The following is a 23,447-nucleotide window of genomic DNA, read 5'->3' on the forward strand; positions in this document are numbered from 1 at the left end:
CATATGATTTTAATATATATATTTTAATATATAAGTCTAATACGGGATCTACAATGGAAGTCGTAGTAGTCGTTTTAAATCATAGAAAATTGACCAATCACAGTTAAATATGAGAAATGTAATAGACTCTGGTTGGTCAATTTTCTACTAAAGATACTATTATATATCGCTATGACTTCTATTGTAGACTTTGTATTAGAAATCAGACTAGTGAGACTAGTAATTGACATAAATTGGTGTCCCATACATAACTTATCTTAACCTAAACAAATATATATTTGTAGCAAATTTAATCTCAATTTAATCTCATTTTTGATGTACCAGTAGTGGGTACCTCGCCGCCATGTTGTGAATTGGAAAGACGCTTATAAATTTGAGTTTTTATAAAACTACAGAATGATTTTTCTAAAAAAAAAAAAGACATAATTCGGTCGTGTCAAAATTGTGAAAATTGTTTATAGCGAGTATATTTTTAAATTAGAATTATATAATAATATAATAATATAATGTTAACGAATTCATTATATAAAGATAATATTCACATTAATAATAATAATAATATTAAACAGTAATAAGTAAATTAAAAATAATAATTAATTAAACTATACGAAAATTGTAATTGAATAATTATATATGAAAAAATAATATATTACATGAAAATTGTAATTAAATGTGAAGTTGTAATTTAATAATATATGTACACAAATGCGTACTTTATTATGAGAATACTTTATCGTATACAAATATAACTAATCTACCCAATATTAGATGAGTTGTGTATGTGTGTGCAGCGTATCTAAGAAATAAAACCATAAAACATCGAAGAATATTAAAAATGTGAAGAATATATTATTTTACTTATTTCGTGAAATTAATATTTCGAGTTAGACGATTGTCGAGTGGCATAGGGTTTAATTTGACGCGAAAGGACGGGCGAGCAACGCGTCATATTTACGCGCAGTCACCTCACAGTCATACAATTGCTCGTGCAGGCACGTTGCCCGGGTAGTCGTTCCGTTCTTCTTCACATTTCCCCTTAAAACGTAATCCCTATAAATATTATCCCTATATATATTAGATAATACGAAACGTTATACTTTATATGAATACTCACATTTTATGATTATTATCTCGTACGATTAACCTTTAATACGCACTTTTAGGTCATTTATTGTGTTCTGTGTATTTCTTTCTTTGATGTATATTCAACAACATTATATACAAAACAATTGTATATAACAATTTATTCTAAATATATAACTTTACACAAATATTTTCAAAATATACGTAAAAATTGTATAATAATTTTTATATAGAACTAATGAAAATTAATTCACGGAAGACCCACCGTGTGTAGTAAGGACCAAAAACTAAGATACGTACTAAAGTTAATTATTCATAAGAGAATCAAAATGACAATTCAAAATGACGTATCATGAAACAGATATTTCGTTATGGTTAATTCATTTGAAATCAAAACGCGATGGAAAATTTAGGCTTTATTACATGATAATTATGAATGATAATTATTGTTATATAATATAAAATTTTTCTCTTGCTTGAGTACCAAGGAAAAAAAGCTTTTATAGTTATATGAAATTATGTAAAATTATGATATAATTAGATATAATTACGTGTAATACAATTTTATATAATTGTGTATAAAACATTTTTCCGAGGAATTTTGATTAGATAGTTACAAATAAAACTAGAAGGTTGAAAAACGACATATTATTAGCATTTTATTTTTTATTACATACAAAATATATGCATGTTGTATTAAAAAGGTATATACATGGTGGATTATATACTTTATCTGTATACCTGTGTGTTTTATATTTAATTACTATTATTAATAGTAAATACTGTTATTAATGAAATAATATAAATATACACATATTATGAATATATTTATGCAATAAAAAGTTAATAAAATAATTAAACTGCCAGAGTGCGCTGAGATTAACGTTCATCAGAATTCTAGTAATGTTGCTATAATACTTTTAACTATGTTTAGTTAAAAGTATTTGTCGTCTGTTAAATTCAACTGAAAAATATTAAACAAATCTTTATAATACAATATACTATAATTCTTATAATATAATATAGTCTATCAAACATTACAGCTGTTAATGAAGCCACATGTTATGAGCATATTTATTTAATAAAATGTTATTAAAATAATTATACTACCAGAGAGTTGAGATTAACATTTATCAGAATTCTGATAATATTATGTATGTCTAGTTAAAAGTTTGTTAAATCCAACTGAAAAATATTAAACAAATTTTTATAATATAATATGCTATAATTCTTATAATATAATATAATCTACCAAACATTATAACTGTAAAATCTCGAATCTTGCTATAACAATCAGAAATATTTAATTTTAGCAAAGTGTATTTAACTATATACGTTGATATTAAAACATAATCAATTTCTCATGCATTAGAAAAAAAGTATTATAGATTATATACCGATTTTAAAGTCATCAGGAAGGCCAAACCTGTGGCGTAAAACTAAAAAAATGCTTTTATTATAATTAATGAAAATATTTATATTAAATTGCGAACAATTAATATAAAAGAATTTTGAATATGTAAATTAATAATAAAAAATCTAAAATCTGCAGTTAATTGAGAAATGACTTCAATATTTTGTTGCCATTTAGATATTTATGTAATTTACAAAATTGAATGTAGAAGTGTTATATTTCTTGTAATAATTCTATACATTTATACATTCTATTACATATATGCTTAAACTTTTAATTGATATTGGACATACCTGGCGAATGAAATTATATCCAAAGTGGAATTGTCCCATTCCAAATTTTACCTCCCTTAATTTTATTTGCAATATAAATTGTAAAATCTAATTAATATAAATAATTGAATAAACGTTAGTTATACATTAACTTTCGCGTAAGTTCAGACATTAGCATAAATATTATCAAATAGCTATATAAAAAATTAAGGCATTATTATAAAATGTCAATTATATTACATTGTTAGATATCAAAGGAGCAACTCAATCCCTTAAGTTGAATGACATTTTGTTATTTTTAACTTCAATAGATGTAAAAATCAATCGCATATATACTTTATTTTTTAGTTTCAAGGTTTAAACAGCGTTCATATTAATAATTAAATTTGAGGCAAATTTAATATATTTTCTTAAGTTACATCATACAATTTCATTATTTTATTGAATTTTTTTTATTTAATTAATGACATATTGAGAATCAGTGACGATCTATAGAAACGATTGAAAATAATTCAAATATAATTAATCAATGTTACAAGTTTAATAGTATATGCTTTATATATTTTAGGCTACTTGTACATATAAATTAATTACAAAAGTAATTACAATACAAAAGTAAATTATTTTCAATTTTATATACTAAAATGCATAGTTTATTTTGTAAAATATTGATAATATAATAGGTTTAAATTTCAAATGTTCGCTCACGGCATATAAAATAAAAAATAATTTATAAAACTTTCTAGCCTATAGTTCCCTATAATGTTAGTATGTAGTGTGTACAAGTATCTTAAAATACATAAGAATATAATATGATTGTTGTTTTACAATGCCTTAATGTTTGCACAATGTTGGCTAAAATTTATGTAGGTATCTGAACTGAACGTTAGTAAAATTACGCATAGTTAAAATTTTATATAACATTTTATTGTAATTATTTACCTCTTTATCCAAGTCCTCTTCGAAATTATAATTAGATAATTCGTGAAGAATTGCCACTGTCTTGTTTATCTGAAATTGTTTTTATACAATATGAAAGTCTGTAGTAAATTAAAAATTTTGCATTCAATAAATAAAGTTGCATTATTTCGAAGAAAACTTTGATATGTAAATTTATTGTTGTAAAATTGTTGCTTGTATTCATTATTCTAGTTATAAATAATTAGTAACATTTTAATTCTATTATACCTTACAGTAAACAATTTGACATATGTAGTTTAATGTGAGAAATAAAGCGTTATGCATAATGAAAAAATAAATTGTATATAACCATTCGCAAATTATATTAAATGCCCATATTTTCATTTTTATATCTTTCTCTATAAATATCCCAGATATTTGGATATAGAAAAGCACATTCTCTAAAAAGTTCCATATCATTTGTAGTAACATTTGTATGTTGAATATATTATTTAGTTTGCATGATATAAGACATAATTTTAAGTGGACGTGCCTGTAAATAAATCGTAATTGTTATAATTAATTAAACCTTAAAAACGAGAAATATTGAGCAAAATATATTTAGAATTTAATTTGAACTATAGTTGTAATTTGTGATCGGTTCAAAATGTGTAATTATTTCAACCAGTTAAAGTTAATTATTTTTATACATATATGTACAGTATATGCATACATATTGCAGCAATATTACAATGTTATTGCAGCGACATTGTTGCAAATTATGTGCGGTATAGTTTGATCTTAACTAATTTTATCCTGACATGATTCTGAACAACATTCAAGAGGTCTTAGCCATCGGTGTGAGATATCTTTGGTAGTGTTAATGCCGGCGGTATTGTAACTATCATTTTATAACTCGAAAATGTATTTAATAAAAGATAACTTTATTACAGTGTTTTGAAAAGCTCTTGACATCAGCTATTAGATTCTAGAAGCAAAAATAGTGTATACCATTTAAAAAAATCGACGTAACCAATTTGTTAACGTCACCTAAGATCAAACTGATCAGATCTCTCAGTGAATAGATTATTTAAAACCTACAATTTTTGTGGAAAACATTTCTTTCGGAAATGCTTAATTTTCAAGATATTTCGTGGGTCCAGGACTTTTTACTCACCCTATATAATACATATATATATATATATATATATATATATATATATATATATATACATATATATATATAACATATGCAGGCCCGTACTGAACGCGCTTACATGCTATAATTTACGTTAATGCAAAAAATGCAAAATGGTACAGAACTTTTCTACTCAATTTAGTCTATTTTGTCCCTATGCAAGAGTTTTATTGTTAATTATCAAACATATATATGTATGTAAATATGTATATATATATGTACATATATGTATATATGTATGTATAAAGATTTGAAAAAACTTATTGCAGCATTATGGCCGCAATGTTTCTGCGGAAATTATAATAATTTTTTGTGCAATATATATATCGTTTGTTGTTTTGCTATAATATTAAGTAGGTAATATGTATACATATGTATCCCCATGTATCAATTATCCCAGGTTTCTCCTATACAGTATCTCATAAATTATTGATTTTGTGAAATCTCTACCTTAATACTTTTGTGTTTAATCAAGACAAAGTTTCTTGTCTTAAAGAGAATTTCTTGTCTTGTCTTGATTTTCAAGATAAGAAATTTCATTTTTCTTGTCTTGATTATTTCTTGACATTGTATTTCTTGCCTTGAATTCATGAATCTTGAATGTCTTGAATTTTCTCGATTTTTTAAGCAGAGCCCTTGTGGCTCTTTGACGTCATAAGAGATAATAAGAAAACATAGGTACAAATTGAATGTCGAGTCGTTTCGTAGTTTACTATGTTTAAATTCATGATTTAAAAGTGTGCCTATAATGTGTATCTATTATGCACAAATCTATTAATAAAGATTAAAAATATTTCTCAAAATTACTATTTTTAATATCATGTGGTTACTGCCAAATGTAACTATTTTAGATTATTAAATTCCTAAGATTATTAGATATAATTATTATTATTATAATTACTATATATTTTAATCATTCCTGATTTAATTGTTATTATTAGTAGAAGTTCGCAAATGTTTATACATAATATATTTTTGCAAGTACTCTCGCAATATTAATTTTATATATATATATTCCTTTACATAAATTTAAAGGTTAATATCTGGTATAACATGAATGTATCGGTGAGTATAATTTATTTTGGTTAAGTCAAGGACATCTCTTTTTCAATAATCGATTTATACTCTGCTCATATTCTATTTTGCTATTTAATGAAAATGGAATATACATTTCTATATTATATAACCTGTGATAAATACCAATTAATACAATTGAAAATGTTGAAACCTAACTTATTTAAAACTTTTCAAATTAGAAATAAAATAATAAAATATTAAAATAATAAAATATTAAAAATAAAAACTGTCACAGAAATTCAAAAAATTTCAAGAAATTTCTTGACTTATTGTCAAAAAATCTTGGTCTTGATAACAATTGTTCTTGTTTCTTGTCTTCTCCTGAAATCAATTTCCAATTTCTTATCTTGGTCTTAATTCAAGACAAAACCAAGACAAGATTTCTTGAATTTCTTGATGAAACACTTTGTATGCAGAATCATTAGAAAAATCATTGCGTAACAAATCATATAATTCTATTCAAAAAAGCGTAAATGACCATCATATATACATATATATATATGTTTTTTTAGCATCTCTATCTAGAAAAAAATAACGTAATCATAGTATGCCATCCTTCCTCCCCCCCTCCTCCCACCGAACCATCACATTTTCAAAAACATGTTTTAAAATCTTTTATACTTTTTGAGATATTACATGATGTCAGAAATGAGGCACATTGTATACGTAATAGGCGCTCGCATATGTGTAAATAGTATAATAATTATTTTTGAAAAATTACATTATAACCCATATATATTGTTTGCAATCCTCAACTTCCGTTATTCGTTGATGAATTAAAATACATCTGTTTTGTCTTCTATCTGCATTATTTTCGAATAGATCAGTATAAAGTACTTCTAAACGATCATTGACGTGATGAAACCTGGAGCATGTGTACCTGAATTGAATTAAAAAGACTTATTTATAATGTCTTTTATTAAAATTAAGATATACATATATTTTAATTGCATTATAATAAATAATTAAATAACTAAATAAAAATTTTAATTTGTTACTTGTTTTTTTGTGTTTTATTATATTTTATATAATATTTTGAGAATATTTTATCAACCTTTAGTTGCATTTTTTATTGGCAATTATCTTTTACCAACATGGGAAAACGCGATACTGCATAAAAAATTCTAAAAAAATTCTTTAAATTCTATGAGAAAAAGGTAAACAGTTTTTACTTATTGTTTTTCTATAAAATCAACAGCGCTTGAATACAAAGTTATTGAAAACCAATATATATTCGACGATTTTTTAAATTAATATCTTGTTAAAATTAATTATTACGAAAATTAGGAAATGATAGAGGATATTTCCAATCAGTTTAGTTCGCTCTATCAGCGCACAAATATTTGATGATCATTCTGGGAGAGAGAGCCAATATACTAACCTTAAGATAATTCCCCAAATCAGAGCACTTAAGATAATTACAAATTTTGAATGATTCTCCATAAATGTTTTATAAACAAAATTTATGTTAATAATATTAATAATATTAAGCGACCAATAACCAAGCAGCTCCATTGTTATGCATAAAAAAATGTATACAATCCATCCGATTATTATTCGAATTATCCAGTTATGCAGCCGTTGGTATTTCTTTGGCGCACCGAGTGCTTCCAATGTGTCGTCTACTACGGAAAGTTCATGCAAGCACATTTTCAATTCCTTAAAAAATCATATTGATCGAGTATACGACATAGAAAAATCATCTTGATTGATTATGCGACATAAAAATTATTATTACTTTATATTTGAATAAAAATTGTTATTGCAATGTGTATAGGTAATGTAATAAATAAAAAGTTATTAAAACTTGATTAGTATTTATTAAAACATAAGATTTAAAAAAGCTATGTTAAAAGCTAATTTAGGAAAGTAATATTTACAAATACAAGTATTAACGTTGCCAAACATATACCTATTTCAGCAATAATAAATAATAATATAAACATTAAAACTGATCTATTTAAAACTTTTTATGAAGAACGGTAGCAGTTTAGGGCCAAAATTTATCTGCGATGAAAACGTATGAAATTGGTCAATTTTTATAGATTTGGATATGCTAAACTCGAATATAAAGTTTAAAATTCTTCAAAGTCCGAGGAACTTTGTGAAAATGCAATTTTTCTGCAAAGAAGAAAAATACACCGCATGATGATTACTGAATTGAGTATCTCTTATTGTAAGCGATACTCAGTTTATAATAACTATCACACGATGTATTTTGAATAAAATTAATACTAATGAAAAAGCAGAAACGCACGCATGCCCACGCACATAGATATGGACATTCATCTTTGTTTTGTTTATGTTATTGTACGCAGTATTGACTTTTATATTGCAAACAAGTTGCAGGTTTTTAGGTCATATAGTTCATTAGTTTAGGTCATAGTCATTATAATAGAAAAAGAAATTTCTTATTCAATTACTATTTGTTCATCGGGAAATATAATATTTTGTTGCAAAGTAAAACTTAAAATATTCTAAAGTCTGGGGAATCTTAGAGAATTGTAAACTTCATATTCGAATTCAGCATGTCCAAATCTATAAAGATTGACCGATTTCATACGTTTTTATCACAGGCAAATTTTGCATCACAGGTCCTAAACTAGCATTGTTCTTTGTATTTACCTTGTGAAATCAAGACTTCTTTAATATCTTAATAAAGAAAATAATTAAATAAAGTTAAAGAATTTTATTAAATCAAATAATATTAGAAACTAAAAGATTGATGAATATGTATTAATGCGTTGAAAAATTTTTACCGTTAAATAAAAGTTGCTAGCAGCTATCGATCCAATCGCGGCGAACACTATTATCATATCCATCCACATTAGTATATTATTATCCCAAAGTGTGATATAGTATTCATAATAAAACGAATATGTAAAATAACCCCATGTGGTCAAGGTATACAGGCAGGACAGATACGGCCTTGGTTGTCCAAGAGGATATTCAAACCAATTCAAACTGCAGACCGATCCAACAATCAATAATGGTACCAATGTTGTATGTAGCGTCTTCGTCATAGTTTCTGAGCAATTGTCTAGTAATTTTAATTAATTTTTTTGCACGAGACAAATGCGTTTAATATTCTTCACAAGAATTTCAAAAATAGTTTGTTGTTACAAATGCTCTAGAAACTTTGTAAGAGGATGAAGTATATACAACTAACAAGTAACGAGCGACGGAATAAAACATATATGCAGATAAGTAATCTAGATTAGATTACTTTATTTTCGCGGAATTTTTATTCATACGTATGTATTATTGCACAGCATAAACAAATACAAACGTAACTTCTTTGTAATATTATATTATCTTTATTCTAGGTATTGAAAGATATATAATAGCATGGTGGAGAAAGACGTGTCTTCTTCCACTATGCATAATAGATGCTTTCACCATATATGGTGAAAGAAGACACGTGTCCTCTTTCATCATACATAATAAATGCTTTTTATTTACGTCACTTTTGAACAACACGTATACTGACGAGATGAAGCTGATAACTTCGATAAAGTTTTTATAATTAATTTAGAAATTAATGTACACACAATATAACGTTTCTCATAAATTAAACGTGCATAAAATTATTTTTGTATCAATAATATAATTTATTAAATAATAAAATAGAAACATAGAATTAAATAATAAAACAGACTCAAATAATAATACTAAAATAATAATAATAAAACAGACTAAAATAATATGTTATATATATTTGTGACATATATATGTCATATAATACATACAATTATATATGTCATACATAATTGTACATATTCTGATAGTATTCATTTTTGGAATATTAAAAGTTCCCTAATAAAATTAAGTAATTTTGGAACTGTCAGTAATAAAAGAAATATTTCTTTTTTGTTAATCTCCCATTTGATTGACCCTAATCATTATATATCTTATAGACATCATAATAAGAAGTTCAATCCTTTAATCTACTCTGAATTTATTTTGCAATAGTGACAAATTGACGTGTATTTGATATTAATTTTTTAAAATTAACCGATAATTGCATAGTATTATAATATACAAGGTGCGTCCCAAAATTTTCCGAACTTTTTCAATAGGGATAGATCGGGTGGCGCCATCCGTGTGTTCGATTGCGCGTTTGAAAGGTACATCCCTAGCTGACTTCCAGTAAAAATTTCATGACATTTGGTTCAGTGGAAACGAAGTTATGGCGTCTCAAGTGTCAATAATGTCAGTATGTTGTATACATCGGTACGAGAATGAACTTCGAACAAAGAGCCAATATTAAGTTTTGTTTTAAACTTGGTAAAACATTTACCGAAACCCATAATTTGATGAAACAAGTTTATGGTGATAATTGTGTAGCCCGTGCCAGTGTTTATGAGTGGTATACGCGATTCAAGAACGGTCGTGAGGACATAAATGACGACGCACATACAGGTCGCCCAAAATCGACAATTAACGAAAATTCCATCGAAGTTGTGCGTAATTTCATCAAGCATGAGCCAAAATGTTCAGTGAGATACATGGAAATGGAATTGAACATCCCCAAATCAACGATTTATCGCATTTTGACCGAACATTTGGGCCTACAAAAAGTCTGTGCACGATTTATTCCACACAAGTTGACTGACGACCAAAAAATGCATCGAATTCAATATTCAAAGGACATTATTAAGGAAGCAAAAAAGGACCAAAACTTCCTTTATAGCATTGTTACTGGTGACGAGACGTGGTGTTTTCAATACGATCCAGAAACCAAGCATCAAAGCGCGGAATGGAAGGCGCGAAACGACCCAAAACCCAAAAAATCGCGTTTAGAGAAGTCAAAAGTGAAGACAATGCTCATTTGTTTTTATAATTCCAAGGGTATTGTGCACAAAGAATTCGTTCCAGCAGGCCAAACAGTTAATGCTGTATTCTATGTAAGCGTTTTGAAGCGTTTGGTGCACCGCATTCGTCGTATTCGGCCAGAATATCGCGAAGGAGGAAGTTGGCGCTTGTTACACGATAATGCGCCATCTCACTGTTCGACACTTGTCACTGATTTTTTGACTAAAAATCACATTTTAACAATCAACCATTCCCCGTATTCGCCTGATATGGCACCTTGTGACTTCTACCTATTCGGCAAAATGCATTTGTCCATGAAAGGAAAGCGGTATGTGGACGTAGAAGACATCCAAAGGGCTTGTATCACTATTCTGAAGGACGTGCCTTTGAACGACATAAAACACTCATTTGAAATGCTTTTAGATCGTGCCAAACGTTGTATTGAGTCCGACGGGGACTACTTTGAATAAACAATTTGAATTTGAAAAAAAAAGTAAACCGTTGTTGTTTTATTTCAAAAGTTCGGAAAATTTTGGGACGCACCTTGTAGATAATAATAAATTACATTTTTCAGATGATATCTTCCCTCTCACGGATACGATCTTGACATGATGGGAGGCAGCTCAGCCTGAGGATATCCACAAAAGGAATGGTTTTTTCTTAAATATCTAAAAAGTTTAGGATATATCTGAATTATATGTACGTCTAAATAAATTTTTAAATACTTGAATAAAATCGTTCTCTTCATGTAAAAATCCAATGGGGAAGCTATAACATACCCAGACGACATTCAGAATATATATACAATAAAATATAATTAGAAATAAAAATAAAAATAACACATATACTTACCCGCAAAAATAGGCTATGTATATACAGTGCCCCATTTTTTTACAAGCAAATATATTTATAAAGAAAAAGAGGAACGTGATAAAATCGGCGGAGCTGGTGGAGGACCTCTAGCTCGTTCTTGCTAAATGAAACTTTAAATTGATGAACAATGTATTAGGTGTTGGAATTAATTCGTAGCGTTTTACAAGTGATGGGAAGTACTTTCATTAATGTATTTTTTAATGCTCATGTGAAATAAATAACATTCTTTCATTAAAAACGCTACGAATTAATTCCAACACCTAATATGATTGGAAAAGTTCAAAGTATATTCAAGATCTCTATAATTGCTAATAACTATAAATACATTTAGTAAAAACGAGCTAGTCTGCATTAAAAAGACATAATTTCATAATTCCATTTTTATATAGACACGTATTATAAAACAAAATTCACTAAATTAACTTGTTTAAATATTCGGTTATAAGTTTCTTAAAATTCAGCAACTTTTATTTTTATATTAGAAGATGCAAAATTTTCGTTCAAGAACCCCTCGTTAATAAACCCCTTATATTCTTAAAATATTTATTAAGTAAAAGTATAAACAATCTTATTGCAGAATCAGAATTCGAATTTTCTTGAATTATCTGTGAATTTTGTGTTAATATGTGTGCATTTTATATCATCTTTTATGGCCGTTATTATAGTCTATTCTTATTTTAACAATCTTAAATAATGTCTTAAGGTGCTATTACTTTCTTTTAATAAAATTGGCTTATGATATCTTAGGATTGCACTTAAGATGGTCTAAAATATAAGAATCGACTATGAGTATCGATCTATGAGATGATTTATTTTGATTTTGTGTTTCATTTTTTACTAAGAAAGATGATTCTCCAAAATCATGTTTTAAAGTATTATATGATGTTTTAGTTAATATCTTCTTGATTTTAACAATATCTAATAAATTTTTTATGTGATTATTTTTTCGTCTCACAGCAATTCTTAATATTTTTAATTGTTTTTCTTTTGTAACTAATTTTCTTTTGAATTTTTTTCTTTGTTCTTCAACAATACATTTCAACCTTGCTGTTTGACATTGTAATTTTTTTTCGGAAACATTTGCTTGAACTTGTATTTTTTCTTCTAAATTTATTTGCAAAGATTGTAATTTATTTATTAATTCTTCATTTTTTTTTTCTAATTTTTGGATTTTCATCTTCATCTCTTGAAATGTGAGTACATCATTCCGCTTCAATGTTTCACTTGTATTTGTTTCGTCTGTAACAAAAGTAAATAAAATTGCAAACAAAAATAAAAATACTACAACACATATAATGAATTCGATCACTCGCACTACACTGAATCAGTACATATTAAAGACTAATTTATAAAGTATCTCAATGCATTGATTGATAATATAATTAACTTTGACAATAAAATGATACATATATATTTTGTTAAATAATGTAACAATATTATTAATAGATAATTTAAAATATTTATATACTTTTACATTTAACTTTGGTAATTTCATGAAAAAAAAAACAGCTTTCAATATGCACTGATCTAACGTAATGCAAGTGACCGAATTCGCTAATGGACACATATAAAAATCTCTAGCTTACATATAGAATTTTGTATTTCATTTTCTATCTCTAGCTTACATATAGAATTTTGTTCACCTTCTTCTAACTTCAGAATGAATTTGATTTCTATCTCTTTTTCATTTGAACTTATTTGCTTTCTTACTTCACTTATAATTGTTTTTACTCTTTCTACGAAAAATGAACAAGAATTGTTAATAAAAATGAAAATAATACTATAATTTTTAAATGTAATTTTAATATGTACTAGCTAATACTAAATATTTCTGAAATATTCATAAAAGATTCCTAAAATAAAAAAAAACATTCCAAAAGTATTCTGGAATATAAATTTACAGATTTTAATATGTCATTCAACATTATTAAGATCATTTCGAAGATGTGAATAAGCATCAAAAATTTGTTAAATTGCTAGTCAATTTAACTCGTGATATTACTGTAGAGATAGCGTTTCAAGACCGAAAAATAATTTCGTCGTTCTTTTTCTAGGGATTACATACGTAGTATATAAATTCACATAAGCATTAAGATCCAGCTAGACTACTGTTTAAGATTTTAATTTCTATAGTTTGTGTTATCCCTATTAGGTGTTGGAATTAATTCGTAGCGTTTTTTAATGAAAGAATGTTATTTATTTCACATGAGCATTAAAAAATACATTAATGAAAGTACTTCCCATCACTTGTAAAACGCTACGAATTAATTCCAACACCTAATATAATATATTATATTGTTATTCTGGAATATCCCGAAATAATTAGAATGTTAAAATAACATTCAAATATCTGTTAAAAATTTCTGTTTCCTTAAATAAAAAAAATAACGCAGAATATATATATATATATATATATATTATTATTAATGCAAAAATGTAGAATTATTTATTAATTAAACATTGAGTAGATATAAAATACAACGATATTTTTGGAGAGATGAATTTACGTAACATTATAATCATATCACGGATATTATATCTTTTATAATAATTGCTCAATTATTTGTGCTAAGTTATTGAATGTATTGAAGAAGACCAAAAAAGTAGTAAAAACGTCTACGCGGTTTTATATTTTATATTCAATGTTCAATTGATAAATAATCTATTTTTGCATCAACATCTGCATTGACTCATAACGGCTTTCGAAATTGTAATATTTAACACTGCAAAACCACGGTTTGTGCTATTTTTGATCAATCTAACAATTTTTCTTTTCCAATTTATTTGAATTTGTACGTAGAGCTTTAGAGCTTTGTAACTCTTCATAAATAATCATAATTAATTTTACTTTTATGGTGACAACTCTCTCTCATAGAGAGACCTAGATTTACTTTGAATTGTGATTGGATTAACTTAGACTCACAGTTCTAATGTTAATAACAATACATATATTTATATTTTTTTAAATATATCTTCTATGTATTTACCTGTACTTGTACAATTTATTAAATTTTTAGTAGGTACTACATCTGGTTTTAAACGTACTCTTCTTGTAGTGTTGCTAAAATCTTCTAATTTAAAATGGATATCGCAAATTGCACTGTATTTGTTAGGTATAAATTTTTTCCGTCCGGTTGCTTCAATCCATTTAGCTGCTATACTTTCTATTTGCGGAAAACTGAAATGTATTATATTGAGTGTAAATACATTGTGTTTATTCAACAACTTAAATTCTATATTTAATCTAAATTTTATCTAAATACAATACATACATAAATTATTTATACCATTATGATCTTCATATTTATGTACAAATATAAGGTATGAGTGGTAGACTAAACATAATACAGTACTTCTAGGATTATATTTCAAGACATCTTCTCTGAAGAAAATTTTACTCAATATGGTTTAGCTGGTTTCCAAAAATCAATGAAATTAGGCTTATTAGATATATTTTTGTATAAAACAAAAGATCTGGCAGAAAAAAGCGTCGCCTGTGAATCAAGATATTATTTATTAGATTAATTATTAAAGTTGATAACTATTCAAGTTATGAAATCTGTCATATTGACTAAATATAATAAACTGCACATGTGCTGTGTCACGTTTGCTTGGTGACAATGATAATTTAATGATAAATAATTCTTTAATTAAGCAAAAACAATTTTTTTTATACAATTTAAATTGTAGCACAGAATAATTTATGATTCAAAAGTTTCAAAGTACAGGCAGCTAAACTGTATAATTACCCTTGATATAATATAGTATATAATACATGTATATAAGTATATTTCGAGTAAAAATTTTCTTTGGAAACATTTTGGAATATAGCCTATGTCATTAAAATTATATAATCTGATTTATACACATTTTTATCAATCATTAATTAAAACTTATTTTTTCTTAAATTTACCTAAACACATGAATCTTGTCTTTTCCTTTATTTCGATTTGGACAATTAAGTATCTCACAATGTTTTGTCATATTTTTTTAAAATTGTCGCGATATAATCACAATAAAAATATATTTATGTACATGTATAAGAGATGCTTTTTTTTTTGGTGATCCTTCTTTGGTTGGAGAGTTTTGAAAGAGCCTTCTACCACATCTATTGCCAGAGCAGGTCTCTTGCTTAACATTATTATCTCTCTAATATTCCATTTCGCACAATTCGCATATTTTTTCTTGATGCAAAAGTGCGCGTAAAGCAGGAATAAGCTTCCTTCAAATGGAAATACTATATGTGTTCAACCAGTCTTATAATTATGACACTCTTGTTCCAATGTAAAACTTCAGTATTTATTTAGAATACCTCCCCACTCCAAATCTTAGTAAAAATGAACTCATTCAACGCGAAACGAAAGAATCCAGCAGAAAAATGCGGCAGTCTGTCTCATAAAACAAGTTATCAAATATTAAAATTCAAGATTTTAAAGGTTAAGATATCCGTCAAACTCGACACATCAAAACATATTTTGATTGCGCGCGCACGCGCATTGTGCTGTAAGCCAATACCAACTACCAAGTGCATAAACAGATTTTAAATCTAGTAACTTTAACTACAAATGAGTTGGATATGCCTGAAGTAAGCAGTAAGCACTACTACATTCTTGTTAGTTCATGATAGAGTTTAGTGAGGTTATCTAATCTAACACGTAGAGAACGTAGAGAAGGTACACAATAATATACGAACTGTTAAAATCATCTGGTATAATGTAAATATAATGAAATAAAACAATACAAAGAACAAAACGTTAATATTTCTAAAAAAAATATTTTAATTTATTGCAAAAATATCCTAATCATAGATATATTAAGTAGACATAAATGCTTGGTAATATTCTAATTTAAATATCTCTAATGGTAATTAATGCGATATAATGTATAATTTATAATGTTTAATGTAATAATGTCAAATTTAATCTTTATCTAATTACGAAAATATTAAAACGAGTAATAATTATCAGAAATCTAATTGTTGATTTGATTCTTCCCTTCTTCCTTCAGGGATTACCTAACCTAGCCAGGTTTTCTTCATAACAAGGACTTCTCAGTTTTGGATCAAAATGACAGCTATAAAAGTGCATGGTGGTATCGATATTTTAAGACTACCGGTAAATGAGGAGGAACATATTTGTCCTCCATGGCGTATCAAGTACACCCAGTCTCATATACTTCATTCTAAATGTTCCAAAAGCGAGAATGGCTGTGGTAACGACACAAATGCCTGTCAATTTTGCGTGTATGTTGTTCGTTAATCGTTATCTTAAAAATATTATAACATCAGAATTCTTAGAAATGCAATTCTTATTTTTACAGATACAATAATGCATTAGAATTGCCACATATGCCAGATATGGTGTTTCCCAATAATGTGTTATCTCTGAAGCATGAAGATGGAGCATTGCTGCAATTTAATGCTTTAGATGCTTTAAGATATGTTTCTAATGGAAAGATTAATGTACAGCTTGCTTGTGCAGAAGCGTGGAAAGAATCGAGGTATATATAATTCTAAACTTAATGGTCTGTATTCAGAATGCGCTTTTATCGACAAAAGCGTGCTTTTATTTCTGAAATTCTATAATAGACGTGACGTTAAGTATGTTAGCGCGCTAATATCATTGTATGCGTGTTTTGAATACAGGCCAATAAGTTTATGCAACAACTGTTGTTATAAATAATTTTAATTCATGTGTATATCAACAGATCAGAAAGTAGTGAATATTTAGAAGAAAAGATCAAACCTTTTGATTGGACATTTACTACTAATTATAGTGGTACAATATCCGGCTTCAAAATCGAAGAAACAAATGAGAGAATTGATATAGATAAATTAAGGCAGAGAGATAAGATTATGTTTTATCATGATTTAACATTATTTGAAGACGAACTTCATGATAATGGCATTGCTGTTAATTCAGTCAAAATTGTAAGTTATCTCACATACTTCTAATAACGTGCAGCAAAGTTAATCCTCTTAATTTTTTTTGTATAGAGAGTCATGCCTACCAGTTTTTTTATACTATTACGGTATTTTCTTAGAATCGATAATGTAATGCTAAGAATAAATGATACACGTATTTACCATGAATTTGGGAAAAATTATTTATTGCGTGAGTTTACATCACGAGAAGCTAAAGTTCAAGATATCCGTGTAAGTAATGCAGCATAATGATATTATATTCTGTATCGAATTTTAAATGAAGATTAAAAGCATTTATTTGTTTAGTATATTAAAGGTATATAAAAATGTAAGATGTCATATATCATTATTCTATTTAATTAACTTAAAATTGATAATAATTAAAGAACACTTTCCAGCAAGGAACACAGCATGTAACGCGGTGGATTATAGCCTTATTGTTTATCAATGTTAAACAAGGATGAAATAATTTACTGTGTTACATTGTGAATAGAGATGTGTGAACTATTTGAATATGAATCAAATCAAATAAGATTTGATTCAAATTTGAATCACTGATTCGAACATAAACTCTTCGAAAATTTCGAATTTATGACCAATATTAATAATTGGTTCTTATTTTATGATCATCTTAAGTAATGTCTTAAGATGCTATAATGCTCTCTTATTGGTTCATAACATCTTAAGACACTCTCAAATATAAGAATCAGCTATGACTATCGGCTTGAGATATTTAAATATAAGAATACATATATTAATAATATAATAATTAACATATGTACATTAGGTTGACCAATGAGATTATAAATAATCTAGAATAATCTCTGAATTTGCTCACTTTTGTTATTTTCACCTCATTTCAAGATACACAATCAACTCCTAGATTCAATTCGAATTCGAAAAAAAGTTAGATTTAATTCAAAGTCAAAAAAAACCTTGATTCGCACATTTCTAACTGTCTATGTCTTGCTGAAAAATGCCTATGATCTGCAATTTTGACAAATGTATGGGTGATAGGAACTAAAATGTATTATTTCCTCGTAAGGTTTCCCCGGCACTTTTCTTGGAACCAAGTACGATAGCACCTCATTTGCCATTAATTGGAAGTCGATACGATAAGCTTATGGTACCTGAAAAAGAAGAAGTCAAATTAAACGAAGATACAGCTACACAAAATATGATTATGACTGAAACAAAATTAGTACATTCTGATGAACATACAGCAGACAGTTCTATTACTTAAATTTTGTGTTAAGATTTTGATGTTATATGACGTTATTTTTTCGATTGATGTAAAAAAATAATTGGGAATTCATTGTATACAAATAGATCATTGATTCTTGCTTCATCATTTGAATAAATATATTAAAAATTGAAAACAATGAAATAATTATACTGTTTCTCAAATCAATATTAAGAATTCACAATTGGTTTTAATCATGCTTGTCACTTTAGTATTATGTATTTTTTCATTTGATTTATAGTAAAAATTTTCTAAGTAAAACTGTTAACTTGTTTAACAATATTTTTTCATGAGTGAAACTGTATATATCAGTAATGAGAAAAACAATCTCTGACACAATCTTGGAATAACCTTGAGGACTAAAAATTACGTTTAAATAAAAATAAAATAGAAACAGCAGAACAGCGTTATGAAATTAAAAATGCTTATACTTCTATTTTAAAATAAATTTTAAAAAGTATAGTACAGAAAAATTATTTTATAATATAATATCAATATTTTAATTAATATATTGCGACTATTTTTATTATCTAATTTCATAAGATGCATTAAAATATAATTATGTTTTACTTTTTGGTTTCTTTTTTATTCAAATATATGTCGTATTAAAATCTCAATTTTAGCCTAGAAGTAAGTAAACAATTTTTTTTATCATCTTAAAATTTTTTGTCGAAAAGATTAATGTCTTAAATAAAGTTGAATAAAAAAAAACTAAAGTCGGATAAAGATCTCCCCATTGTTCCCTTTTATAGCTTGACCTTGAAAAGGTTAAATTTATTGCACATATCTTGCACACTAGAAAATCCTTTGCGTTTCATCTTGCTAATTCGAATTAGCGAGAAATCTCTCATCGATACAATATTTTTTCATTAAGAACTATGTAAAAACATTTACACATTCATAAATCATTCAATCAATCAATAGGCCCTGGATTAAAAGGATATCTGTCTGGAGAATAAATATTGAAGAGACCATGGCTGGGCCATAGTCTCGGGTAAGACTTTGATTAGTTTCCAGGCGAAGGGCTTTGGCCCGACGTATTCCGCCATAAACACCATCGTGACCTCCTCAGTCCTCTTCCCCATCGACCAAGTAGAAAATAAATATCAAAGGGAATAGGAGCGAAGGAAGGAGAGATCGAGAGGGAGTTGACCGATCGTGGCTTTCGGGGTGGGCCGTCTTCCACCGTACGATGGTGTTTATTCGCGGGCGCAAAAAACTTGGTTGAATTCCATCGCACGGGTCGACGGCGAGGAGGGTGAGAGGAGAGGAAGAAGGAGAGAAGGCGAGGCAAGCGGCAGCGCGAGGAAGAGGAAGCTGGAGAGAGGAGAAGGAGGAAGAAACGCAACAAGAGCAAGAAGCAAGGAGGTCGTCGACGACAGCAATCTCTCGTGAGTAGGCTTATCCCATTGCCGTCCCACCTTATAACGCTCTCACACGCTACCAGCGGGTGCGTAGGTGTTTCCGGCCGGCTGAAGAAGCACGGCCGTCTGCGCCCGTCGATCCAGAAGAGGACGGTCGAAGCGGGATAGAGAGACGAGGAGAAAGAAAGAGAAGAGGAGGACGAAGAGGAAAAGAGATGGAGTGATGACGAAGTGGTAGCGAGAGAATGGAAGAGCATAGAGGAGGAGGGTCTTTGAGGGAGCGAAGAAAACAGAGAGAAGGATAACGAGAGGAGGGGAGGTAGAGAGAGAGAGAGAGAGAGAGAGAGAAAGAGCTCCGGTCGAGAGATAGAGAACACTCGGCCGGAAGCAGTTACTCGCACGATGCAACGAAAATATCAGGGCGTCCGTTTCGCAATAGGTCTGCCCGCGTCCGCCCGGAGTTTAATATAGAACACTCGCGGCCGGCTCCGTCGCGAAAACATCACGCTGACGTCGACCGTACGCGAGTTCCTTCTCTCTCTCTCTCTCTCTCTCTCTCTCTCTCTCTCTCTCTGTCTCTCTTTCTTTCTCGCTCCCCAGTTCTCTACTTCGTTCACCCAAGAAAAACGTCTCCTTCTTTCCGCTCGGCCCGTCGCGGCCGCTGGCTCTCCCGGCCTTCTTCTTCTTCTTCCTCCCTTCGGTTGGACGGACGCGAAGCGCGGGGCCCCTAAAATTAGGCTCATGTCCACTCGCTCAGCGTGCCACCGTCGCCGCGGATGACATCCGCGCCGGAGAGTCGGACTCGTCGAAGGTCTTTGTCCGTGACAGTGGTGTGTGCTCGCGGTGGCACGCAGCGACCTTTGAATAGTAAAAACAAGAAGGCATCAGCGGTAGCGATGAGGGAGGAGGGCGAGGATTCCGTCACATTCCCTTCCGTCCTCCGACCCCGATATATTGCAAAACGGAAACGCTGCCATAGGAAAGCGGGATCTTATCCATCTTATCGCTGCGATTCGCGGAGGCGTCACGCTATTTCGCGATTCTTTCATCTCCACGCGACGCGAAACGAGAACGGCCTAAGCATCGTTTCGCGCGATGACTCGAAAGCAAAAGGAAGCGAAATCTTATATCGATTCACGGATATTATTTCGGTATTTCGACATCGATGTTATTTGACGACTCGCTTAGGAGGATCGAAAGAATGAAAACGTTATGTCACTTCGCGGACTCCTATTTCGATACCTTGAAACCAGATCGATGTCATCCTGCAATTTAGCAGTTGAAGGATGAAAACGTAATATATGTAGATATCTGATATAACATTCATTCATTCAACCGTTTTCAGGTCACGGAATAATATCGCCACAATTTAAATCTTTCGTGTCAAGTTTCCTACACAATCTTTTTACAATAATCCTTTTTTATTGTTTTTTTTTTCAACGTAGAGGCTAAATATTTATTTCGATTTGAATGCAGAAAAGGCAAAAAATAAAGCTACATAAAACAAATATAACATTTTTTTTCAAGGCTTAAAACGTGTTTCATGTAAATCACGTTTTTATAATAACTTCTCTCTTTCGCTTTTTTTTCCTTCCTCAACGTCCAAACATACATAGGTCGGTATTCATAATCGGTTCTTATATTTTTTTAGATCATCTTAAGTGATCTTAAGATAGCACGAACCAATTACAAAGCCGTTTAAGACATTATTTAAGGTCTTGGAATAAAGACTGATTATGAATACCGGCCATAGATCTCTCTTTCCATACGCGGAAAATGTGTGTGGTATATTATGTATATAGGGCGACTAGAAAGAACAGATTTATTGACAATCGCGCGATGACTCCCACGTTTTATCCGAGCTCGTCAATTGGGACGTGTAGGAGGAGAGGGAAAAGGGGAAGGAATCCGCCCGTATGATTTTCACAGTATCCCGACATCACGCTTTAAACGCGGAAATCCATTGTCGACGTCCCTCGTGATGCTCCGATGTCTTTTGACATGCTTAACGAGTCGCTAAGAGAGGACAATCTTCCGTTGTCGCTACGTTCGTTCGACCGTGGAGGAAGGGATAAGTAACAACACTGGACGAGGACGAGGGTCGAAGAGGAGAAGAAGGAGGAGGGGGTGGAGAAAGAGGACGAGGTGTGGAGGAAGGGGAGATGAAAAAGGGAGGCCTGGTACTGGCTCTTCGAGACTTTGTGGAAGACAGCGGTGGTGGCGGGAGGAGGCGAGGAAGGAATGCCACTTCCGGTCACATGACACCACTGGACCAGCCGGCCACTTTGCTCTCTTCTTATTTTTGGCTCATCGCGCGCGTCCTTTTCCTCCCTTATAGTCTATCTGTTTTCCTTCTTCTTCTACTTCTTCTCGATTAACGCGCGGCATCACAAATCGGTCACGAACGAGAGAAACAGACGCCGGCCGGCTGTTTTTCGACTTTCGTTAACGAATTCGTTGCCCGGCGGGATCTCCGGTCGATAATTTTGAAAGCAGGATGCACCTGCGATCCTGCGAACCATCGGCCGAGGAATATCGTTAGATAATACTTCATTGCAGATAAGATGTTGACTGTATCAATACTATATCAATTTCTGCGAAATAATGTTGTTGATGAGCAATATAATGAAAGAACAATTAAGGGAGCATAATGCGATCGCTGGACTTTATCTTCTAATTAGTTTCGCGTCGATTACTTTCACGTGAAGTTAACGTTGAAAAAAAATTGTTTATTTGACTAAATCAATTTAGTTCTTTTTCTGTTTCATTGAAGAAAATACATTCTCCGTTGAAAGAAATAAAGACGGACTAAATTAATTACTTAGTTAAACGAATACTTTTTTTTTCTCTCAGTATATCTATTCCGACTTGGCTAACAACAAAACGAAATATTATTTTGTCAAAATATCTTTGATGCAAAATGGCGATTCATTTCAAGATCGTTACGTACGCATTAGCATTACCTAGAATTAATTACGTCCATGTGGCGCGAGACGTATCACAATCCTGCCGTTAACACCTCGCACAGCTAATACCGCTCTATCTCTCGATTTTATCCCTCGAGCTTGAGAGACTCGGCGGCTGCAATGAACGTTACGGCAGAACTGCATTGCGCCCGTCGGCCTAACGGGCTTACATCCGTTCGCTTCCCTCGCCGCGCCACGATGCATTCAATTGCCCGCTAATGACGATCTGGGACCTCTCGGTAATGATCGCCTTGTCGATCGGTTGCAAAGCAAACAGAGCAGAAGCGAACTCTCGGCTTCTTGGCGATGGCGACGTCGA

The 23,447-nt window shown here is 30.0% G+C and overlaps 3 protein-coding genes across 14 annotated transcripts; 1 reads left to right on the forward strand and 2 right to left on the reverse strand.

Moving 5' to 3' along the window:
* Window positions 1-1,716: 1,716 nt before the first annotated feature.
* On the reverse strand, window positions 1,717-10,170 carry LOC147908704 (uncharacterized). 3 transcript variants are annotated; one of them, XR_015545971.1, is made up of 9 exons: window positions 8,704-10,170; window positions 7,326-7,603; window positions 6,666-6,824; window positions 3,958-4,222; window positions 3,712-3,780; window positions 2,791-2,877; window positions 2,481-2,522; window positions 2,194-2,268; window positions 1,717-2,047 (listed from the first exon to the last, which is right to left on the reverse strand). XR_015545971.1 is itself a non-coding variant. In XM_087408799.1 (8 exons), exons 1-8 carry the CDS (start codon window positions 8,965-8,967, stop codon window positions 2,248-2,250), a joined length of 1,185 nt encoding a protein of 394 aa, XP_087264925.1. In that variant the 5' UTR covers window positions 8,968-10,170; the 3' UTR covers window positions 1,717-2,247. The 3 variants fall into 3 exon arrangements, 1 of the variants encoding a protein (XP_087264925.1); XR_015545972.1 differs by having other exon boundaries at window positions 7,326-7,569; window positions 8,704-8,795; XM_087408799.1 differs by having other exon boundaries at window positions 1,717-2,268.
* A 1,827-nt stretch (window positions 10,171-11,997) lies between these two features.
* On the reverse strand, window positions 11,998-16,140 carry LOC105144486 (uncharacterized). 8 transcript variants are annotated; one of them, XR_845919.2, is made up of 6 exons: window positions 15,546-16,132; window positions 15,382-15,464; window positions 14,905-15,126; window positions 14,620-14,810; window positions 13,276-13,368; window positions 12,423-12,871 (listed from the first exon to the last, which is right to left on the reverse strand). XR_845919.2 is itself a non-coding variant. In XM_087408801.1 (4 exons), the coding sequence occupies exons 1-4, from the start codon at window positions 15,614-15,616 to the stop codon at window positions 12,366-12,368; spliced, it is 879 nt and encodes a 292-aa protein (XP_087264927.1). In that variant the 5' UTR covers window positions 15,617-16,140; the 3' UTR covers window positions 11,998-12,365. The 8 variants fall into 8 exon arrangements, 4 of the variants coding, with proteins under 4 accessions (XP_087264927.1, XP_087264928.1, XP_011051714.1 ...); XR_015545974.1 differs by lacking the exon at window positions 15,382-15,464 and having other exon boundaries at window positions 15,668-16,131; XR_845918.2 differs by lacking the exon at window positions 15,382-15,464 and having other exon boundaries at window positions 15,546-16,130.
* Window positions 16,141-16,200: 60 nt separating this feature from the next.
* On the forward strand, window positions 16,201-19,514 carry LOC105144485 (TIP41-like protein). 3 transcript variants are annotated; one of them, XM_011053408.2, is made up of 6 exons: window positions 16,201-16,305; window positions 16,640-16,874; window positions 16,952-17,131; window positions 17,339-17,561; window positions 17,628-17,786; window positions 18,601-19,514. In XM_011053408.2, exons 2-6 carry the CDS (start codon window positions 16,699-16,701, stop codon window positions 18,796-18,798), a joined length of 936 nt encoding a protein of 311 aa, XP_011051710.1. In that variant the 5' UTR covers window positions 16,201-16,305; window positions 16,640-16,698; the 3' UTR covers window positions 18,799-19,514. The 3 variants fall into 3 exon arrangements, with proteins under 3 accessions (XP_011051710.1, XP_011051711.1, XP_011051712.1); XM_011053409.2 differs by having other exon boundaries at window positions 16,234-16,347; XM_011053410.2 differs by having other exon boundaries at window positions 16,267-16,495.
* The last annotated feature ends 3,933 nt before the right edge of the window (window positions 19,515-23,447 follow it).

Source organism: Acromyrmex echinatior, chromosome 8 (genome assembly GCF_024713525.1).
Source record: "Acromyrmex echinatior isolate Ae372 chromosome 8, ASM2471352v2, whole genome shotgun sequence".
NCBI lineage: Eukaryota > Metazoa > Arthropoda > Insecta > Hymenoptera > Formicidae > Acromyrmex > Acromyrmex echinatior.

Bases quoted from the DNA above. Each gene is read 5' to 3' on its own strand.
- LOC147908704 (XM_087408799.1), bottom strand. From the start codon at position 8,967: ATGACGAAGACGCTACATACAACATTGGTACCATTATTGATTGTTGGA. The intron at 6,825-7,325 runs GTTAGTATATTG...AATTCAATTCAG, and splicing joins ATTTGGGGAATTATCTTAAG to GTACACATGCTCCAGGTTTC. The intron at 2,523-2,790 runs GTATGTCCAATA...GCATTTTTTTAG, and splicing joins GATATAATTTCATTCGCCAG to TTTTACGCCACAGGTTTGGC.
- LOC105144486 (XM_011053412.2), bottom strand. From the start codon at position 15,616: ATGACAAAACATTGTGAGATACTTAATTGTCCAAATCGAAATAAAGGA. The intron at 13,369-14,619 runs GTAAATACATAG...CATTTTTCGTAG, and splicing joins AATAAATTGTACAAGTACAG to AAAGAGTAAAAACAATTATA. The intron at 12,872-13,218 runs GTAAGCTAGAGA...CTTTTGTTACAG, and splicing joins TGAAATACAAAATTCTATAT to ACGAAACAAATACAAGTGAA.
- LOC105144485 (XM_011053408.2), top strand. From the start codon at position 16,699: ATGACAGCTATAAAAGTGCATGGTGGTATCGATATTTTAAGACTACCG. The intron at 16,875-16,951 runs GTATGTTGTTCG...TTATTTTTACAG, and splicing joins AATGCCTGTCAATTTTGCGT to ATACAATAATGCATTAGAAT. The intron at 17,787-18,600 runs GTAAGTAATGCA...TTTCCTCGTAAG, and splicing joins CTAAAGTTCAAGATATCCGT to GTTTCCCCGGCACTTTTCTT.